Source organism: Petaurus breviceps, unplaced genomic scaffold, assembly GCF_028583685.1.
Source record: "Petaurus breviceps papuanus isolate PSGF00001 unplaced genomic scaffold, PetGlider_PUasm1.0 90721, whole genome shotgun sequence".
Classification (NCBI taxonomy): domain Eukaryota; kingdom Metazoa; phylum Chordata; class Mammalia; order Diprotodontia; family Petauridae; genus Petaurus; species Petaurus breviceps.
The window spans coordinates 1,102,750-1,110,096 of record NW_027187322.1 but is presented as its reverse complement, the minus strand read 5'-3'; the positions used below and the strand labels follow the sequence as shown (position 1 = coordinate 1,110,096).

General features: G+C 52.6%; 1 protein-coding gene across 8 annotated transcripts in view; it reads right to left on the bottom strand.

The window, feature by feature from the left end:
• MARK2 (microtubule affinity regulating kinase 2) overlaps window positions 1–7,347 on the bottom strand; it is a 56,654-nt gene that overhangs the window by 12,649 nt on the left and 36,658 nt on the right. For 6 of the 8 annotated variants that reach the window (XM_069066203.1, XM_069066204.1, XM_069066209.1 and 3 more), the window contains exon 2: window positions 24–203. In XM_069066203.1, coding sequence (XP_068922304.1) covers window positions 24–203 — 180 coding nt within the window. Of the gene's footprint in view, window positions 1–23; window positions 204–2,777; window positions 2,943–4,488; window positions 4,927–7,347 lie in introns of those variants that run through there. The other 2 variants (XM_069066207.1, XM_069066206.1) reach the window with 2 other exon arrangements.

Below are 7,347 nucleotides of genomic sequence, written 5' to 3'. Positions count from 1 at the left end.
CCTCCCCCCATGTCCCGGCTCACCTCCTTGCCCGTCAGGACGTGCCGAGCCAGCTTCACCTTGGCGAAGTTGCCTTTGCCGATGGTCTTGAGCAGGCGATAATTGCCGATGTGCGGCTGCTCGTCAGCGGAGGTGGCCGAGTTGCGGCCCCGGAGCATGTTGGCCTTACTGCTGGGCTTGGCGTCCAGGTGTCCGAGGGCCGGCTGTAGGAAAGAGATACGGAGGGTTACCAAGCTGCCTTCTGCCTCTATGACCTCTCCCCTCCAGGGGTAGGAAGGAGCCCCAGGAGGGAAGAAGAACGTGCAGCAGCATGGCTCCTTTCCCAGCGCCCCAGGACTAGCCTTCTGCAAGCTGGGGGGCCTCCTGGAAAGTCTGTCTCTACTCCGTCCTGTACCAGACTCATCTCATCTTAGCTACACTCTCCTCAGAACTTCTCAATGGCTCCCTAGTACAGCCCACAAGGGAAGGCCAAGCTCCTCTGCCCCTGAGGGGTCTGCTCCAGCCACCTCCCAAGCCCCTGCCTCAGCTGTGGGCCACCCCCCCCCTTACCTGGCTGACCCTTTTGTAAAGTTCAACTCAAATGAAATCCTGCCTAGCCTTCCTTCCTTGGTGCCTCCAACAGATCAAACACAACCCCCCACTCTGTATCCACACGAATGGATGTGCCGTGAGCCTTCAGACCACAGGCTCTTGGAGCAGGGATCCTGGTCTGCACCCTAGTATGTAGAGGGCTTTGCACGCAGTAAGAGCTGAAGTACTTGCTAAATTTAACTGAGTAGCTGTGAACAAGTGAAGTAACTTAGGCAAATGGAAGGAACGGGAAAGAGTTCTGGGTTCAAGTCCTGGCCCACACATTCCCATACTAGCTGGTGGCTCTTGGAAACTCAGGATCTTCACCAAGAGTCGCACCAGGGTGGAGGGGGGTTTCAGGCCTGGGCAGGCACTGTGAGGTCCAGGGGGTCTCTCCCATCTAGGCAGAATGGAAGTACCTTGGCAGGCAGGCCATGGTTTTCCTGTTCCTTTGTATTCCTAGTTGAGCTTGGATGGCAGGTGGGATCATTTTTCCGCCAGCCCTTATTAAGTGCCCTAGCCCCATCCAAAATCCACTAGCTTCCAAAAAACCTAACACATTCAAATGGAGAGAAACCTGCCCCCTTGACCAGGTTTCCTGGGCCCTAGGGAGGTCTCAAAGCTTCCAGGGCGGGAGAGACAGAAGGCAGGAAGGCTGGAGAGCCAAGCCCCTCAGGTCTGGGCTAACTAGCCTCAAGGACTTCTCTCAGGCCCATTCTACCGCTAAAATCTATGATTTTGTGACTTCTATGAAGCCGATGACTGGAAGGGCTGGAAACCTCTTGGACTCCAAGTCTGGGAAGGAGAAGAGGAGTCCTTGACTAGGTCAGGTGCACTCTAGCTTTAAGACATTTTGTAAGTAGAGTCCCATGGGGCCTTGCCTCTTATGGTCCATTTAGTAAAAGCTGATCTTGGCCCATAATTTGAGGGCAATCTGGAGCTCCCCTTGCATGATGGGTAACACACAAAACTGGGTTCAGTGGATCTTTTCATATTGTATCACTCCAATGACAAGCCTGGAGGCCTCAGAAAACACGGGGAGGGTTCCCACGAGAGAAGTGGGAAAGATTCGAAACCCAAACATCTTTCAAGTCGAAAACTTTTCTTGATCCAACATAGACAAATTTAACCAAGCAATAAAACACACATCCTAAGTGAGGGGAAGCCAGGCCTGGGGTCAGGAAGACTCTGCTTCCCAAGTTCAATTCTGGCCTCAGACACTTCCTAGCTGTGTGACCCTGGGCATGTCATTTCACCCCGTTTGCCTCAGTCTCCTCATCTGTAAAATGAGTCAAAGAAGGAAATGGCAAAACCACTCCAGTATTTCTGCCAAGAAAACCTCAAATGGGGTCATGAAGAGTCAGACATGATTCAACAACCACCTCTGCCATGAAGCCTTCTCTCCTTCCTTTGGACTCAATGTATTCTAAAGAGGGTTAGCTTAGTTCTGTGTCCAAGATAAGTGTTCAATAAATATTTATTTAATGAATGAATAAAACCAAGGAAGGTTCCTATCCAACAGAGAGTATGGCACAGCAGGGACCTAGAGATCTGGACTTTCTAGTCCATGTGCAAGTTAAGGTCAAACCTGTCCTTGGCTCACCCTAGGAGGACTTCCCAGAGGTCTGGTTCTCGGGGACACTGGGAGAAGAGGGCTGCCTCTCCCCCAAACTTCCCTAGAGCCTAGAAATGCATCAGGACAGCAGAGAATAGCATGGTGGCTCCAGAGACAGCTAAGAGGGCCTCGAGTCCACATCCTTTTTGACCTGGGGTGAGTTCCCACAGCCCTCTCCCCACTCCCACCCCCGTGCCCCAGGGGGCCCTAAGGCTCCTAGAAGTCTACTGGTAGAGAGAGAGCTTCCTCACTGAGAGATCCCCAGATAGAACAGAGAGAAGCCCAGGTCCATCCTCCCCTCACTCTCACCTCCTCTCCAAGAATAAGGAATGGGAACAACATCCTAAACTAGGAGAGAGAGCTAGGAAAATGGGGCATTCAATGAGATTCTTTAGGCCTACGACTATTCCTACGAAGGGCTTCAAGGTTTGCAAAGTGCTTTACGTCTGGTCTCCTTGGATTTGAGAATGACTGAGCAACTGTCCTCCTCCCTCCCAATAACCACCACAAAAACCCAACACTCCATCCAGAAGGCAGCATGAAGCAAGGCCCAGACCCAGGAGATAGTGTGGCGGGCACCTGGGCCCTTTACCTCCCAGAAGCCAGGCCTCAGTTCAGCATCTGGTCCAGGAGGTGGAGGGCCTGTCTTCCAGCAGGCACTGTCACTGGCACCAGCATGGGCCACAGATCTCAAGCACACTGGTTCCTCTTTCTGAGTGTTCCAGAGGGAACCAGGACTGTGCCAACAGGAGCACTCCTTGAGGGGGCAAAGTCAGCACAGTTTCAATGGAGAGCTCAGCCCCAAGAGCCAATGTTTGGACTCATGTCCCAGGGTTCCCCACTGGCCCACAAAGAACTCCACGCTTCCAGCCTTCATTCCTTTAGGCCAGAGGGAGAAGAACCTTTAGTCACTCCACATGACTAGCAACTGTGTCCTCTGTTTGAGTTATCACCCAGTCAAAAGTTCTCACCAAGTGAGATCTCCAGGGAAGTGACCAGATGCCCTCAGGGGCTGACTGGAGGCTCCAAGCCCCCTCTTTCTCTGTGGCCTCCTTCCACCCTAGCACCGCACACCCTGCATCGCTCTAAGGTTTCCTGTGTGTTCTTTCAGTCAGGTAACTCAGACTGAAGCTCAACTCCAAGTAAGAGCAGTGCTCTCTGACAAGCCCAGAAAGGTCTGGCTAAGTTGGCCTGCCATCAGTATGACATGGCTGAGGGAGCCTTGGCCTGAGAGTCAGAAGTGGATTCAAGTCCCAGCATGGTCACTGACAGGAGAAGCCATTGTAAGAACCTCTCCGTTTCCTCGTTTGCAGAATGAGGAGACTGGACTAAGGCTCCTTCGCCCTCTGACACTTCAGAACTCAGAGAGCAGGGAAGCTGCGGCAGCACTGCCAGCCTGCCCCTGTTGCCCTTATTTTTTCAGGAAAACAAAAACCTGGATTTTTATTTAACTGTTTGGGGGTGTGGTCGAGACAAAAAGGAGTTCCTTTCTCTCAATCCCTAGGCAAAGCAACTCACTGGAAATTCTTGGGAAATCTATCTGTAGTCGAGCCCTGGCTCCCGAACCAAAGTGGTCACTAGAAGAGAGAACTTGGGGCCCAGAGGACAGAACCAGCACCTGAAAAGTCTGGGAAAAGGCCAGAGGCTAAGAGAGAAGGAAGAGGGCCCAATGAGCCTGGGATCCCACAGCTCCTTCCAGGCAGAGTGCCAGGTTCGCCCGGAAGACTGCTCCACCCTAGGAGGACAGGCCCTGACTCAGGCAGGCAGCGCCCCTTCCCTAATGGCAGAAGTTTTCCCCAACAGTTCCTCACCTGGCCTTCTACAGGAAGGGCTCACCTAAGGTACCATGGGGGAGGGGGGTACCAGAGAGTGGCAGGGTAGGAAGGAGGCTGGGGAACTCTTGAGAAGGATCAGTCAGGTTTCGCTGGGAGAGAGGAGCCCCCTTCCAGTTACTGAAGCCAAGCAGTGGGCCTGGGGGCAGTGACCCTAGAATGCCAATACATGCCCTACTCCAATGTTTATAATTATAATCATGCTTCCTGGTCATTTAATCTGTCTGGGGACCCCCTTCCCCGCTTCTCTCTGCCCAGGCAGCTTATGACAGTAACTGTGACAGGAGGGGGAGGGGGTATATTCTCCCTTCTAATTTGCCTGTTCTCTTTCCTCAATTACTAAGTTGTCCCCTTGCTCCAAGAAAGGTTTCCCAGCAGCTCTCCCCAGCCTATACTGGCCCTCAGGTCTTTAGCAACTGCTGAAAGCCTCAATTCTACAGGGTTCTAAGTTGCGAAGAGGTGAAAACATACCCGTTCTGAGAAAGGGGCAGACAAGGGCGACTTCCATTCAGCAGGGCCCAGGAGAACCTGTCAGGCAGCGAGGGCAAAGTACAGAGGCCTCGAAGAGCCAGGCCCTGGGTGGGGGAGCTGGCTCCACCGCCTCCCGGCAACACCTTCCACCACCTCCTCAGTGAAAAGTGATGAGCGGCTTCAGCCCGGCAACTTAAGCTGTGTCGCAACCGAAACCAGCACTAGCCGTGAGAGACCAGGTTTAGCAGGGGGAGGCCTGGGAGCCAAGCAGGAGGCTTTCCCCAGAGCCCCAGCCGCCAGGAAGTGTAGTCCCGGAGAACTTCACAAGGAGCCAGGTGGGAGGAAAGGGGCGGGAGAGGAGGGGAGAAGGGAGGGAGGGAGAGAAAGAGAAAGAGAGGAGGACTTAGAGCAACTTCCTGCTCCCTCTCCCTCCCCCCAGGAAGTGGCTTGCCCCACCCTCCTAAGGTGAGTTGCTGGGACTAGAGATGACGGAGCCAGCCAGGGACCATCATCAAGTCCTTATCTCACCTTCAGCAGGTGGGCCCTGCCACCCGAGGTCACGCCCTAAAGGAGATAGAGAAGAACTGGAGATCATGGGTTTAGAATTAGAATGGACCCAGAGTGCCATCATTTCAGAGATAACCAAACTGTGGTCCAGTGGAGTGACTGGCCCAAGGGCACAAGTAGTAAGGGGGTGGGGGGCGGTGTGTGTGTGTGTGTGTGTGTGTGTGTGTGTGTGTGTGTGTGCATGCTCGCAGGAATCTGAACCCAGGCCCTCTCCAGGCCCTCTTCCTCCCAATCAAATGTTTCTTCGGCTGGACTGGACTGGATTACGCTATAGTGCTTCCGGCATATGAACCTAGGTCAGGTCCAGAAGAGGTGGGAAGGAACTTCCTGGAACCCACCAGAGGACCCTGTACAGCGCCTTGTTCCAGGCTGTCCTAATGAAATGGATGGTACTTTGGGGTCTCACTCAAGGCCTCTCCTGGGGCCTTTGACCACCCACTGCTCCCTTCCCCAGGGGGGTTGCCCAGACAGAGAACATCCTCTTCCAAAAAGGGCCTCCTGGTCTCTCCTCCATAACCACTCTGGGTCCTGGTCAAACGACTTAAATCACTCTGAACTTAGTTTCTTTGGCTGTAAAAATTAGCAAGTTGGAATAAATGATCTCCAAGAGCCTTTCTCATAATCCCATCTGCTTTCCAGTTTGGTCTCTTTCTAGATATCTCTTCAAGTAAATGGTAAAATCCTTCAAGGCTTCTGGTCCCCTCACTAGTCTCTACCCTCAGAATATTCTCCACCCAAAGATGCTCAAGCCACACATTCTTACAAATCATCGCTGCTGCACACAGTGAGGAAGGCAGTGGAATGCAAAGGCTGCTGGATAAAAGGCCAGCCCCCCTCCACAACCATCCAAACCCAAATCCACTCACTGCCTTCTCACCCAAAGCTGACTGGCAAAAGGTGAAGGGAATAACCACAGGGTTTGAGATGAGCCCTGCTACAGCTGGCTAAAACTGCCTCTTAAAGAAACATCAGAGGCAACATGGCCCAGGCAGCTGGGTTCCTTGAAAGGTCTGGTTTCCTGCCTGTTACCCCAACTGATCCCGTTTGAACCCTGGCTGATGGCATGCTGTCTCCCCCACTAGACTGTGAGCTCGTTGAGGGTAGGGATTCCCAGACCTTAGTGAGGCTGAAGCCAATGAGTAAATATTGAGTGACTGACCATTCACATCTCTCCCTGGTCCCAATGACCACACATAGACCTCTGTAAAAGCTAACTTCCTTTGGATTCTGGACTCAAACCGCTCTGTTCCAAGTCGTCTCCAAGATGCTGCAGCCCCATGGAATGGTGTAGGGTAGAAATTAAAGCTGTGCCCCACCCTCTCCCCAGCCAAGGCAATGCTGATGGCTTCTACTTGAAAGTTGGAGGGTTCAGGCCCTCTTTCTTCTAGGCTTTTAGAGGCTCATAACTTGTGAGCCGGTAACTCTGAAGCACAATTTGAGAAACAGAAATGTATTACAAATCAAAGATAACAAATTTAGGAGTAAAGAGGAAGGACCCTGGTAAGTAACACTCCAGTTCTCACTTGGAAAATCACAGAATTTCATTAACATCCAAACACAACAAAAGGTGGGAACTGAGAAAGTCAAGGTCTTGCCCCCTTTTTCCTAAGGAGGCTGCCCAGCTTCTCCAGAAGGGAAAGGCCTCACAGGTGCCAGGCATTGGGGAGAGGGGGCCGCTGGTCCTCGTAGGAAGCCCACAGCTATCCTAGCACGAGCCATGCATGCCCTTAGGACATGGGGGCAACAGGCCCCACACCACAAACAAAGAAGTTTGGACAAAAGCTAGAGTCAACCAGGGAAAGTGAGAAGGAAAAAGGTGATCCAGCTCCAGCTCCCTGGGGCCTGGAAGCTAAAATGTAATTAGCACCAAGTTCACTGCCAGCCTCGGAACCAGAAGAACATTCAGCTCTCAGTTCAGAGATGTGCCCTCCTGGGGGCATTCGGATTCACTCATAACCTCCAGATACCCTGTTTGGGAGCAAAAGTGGAGTCTGCTATAGAAACCTGCAAAGCTCTGCTGTGAATGGAGACAACGACCAGCTCCAAGGAAAGAGGAAAGGGCAGGGGGAGCGGCCCCCTTTGGGGCTTTGGGATGTTTTTTCACCTTAATGCAAAGCATGCGCTTTCCTCTTTGCTTGTGCCCCTCAGTGCCCTGGTGTGCACTCTCCTTGGCTAAAGCCTAGTTTGGCAAACCTCTGCCTGGAAAGGGTGATGGCTAAAAAGGACCCTTTCTAGCTGCCAACAAGAGCAGGTAGGTGAGAGAAGAAAGCACCTTCTCCCCAGCAACAGGCA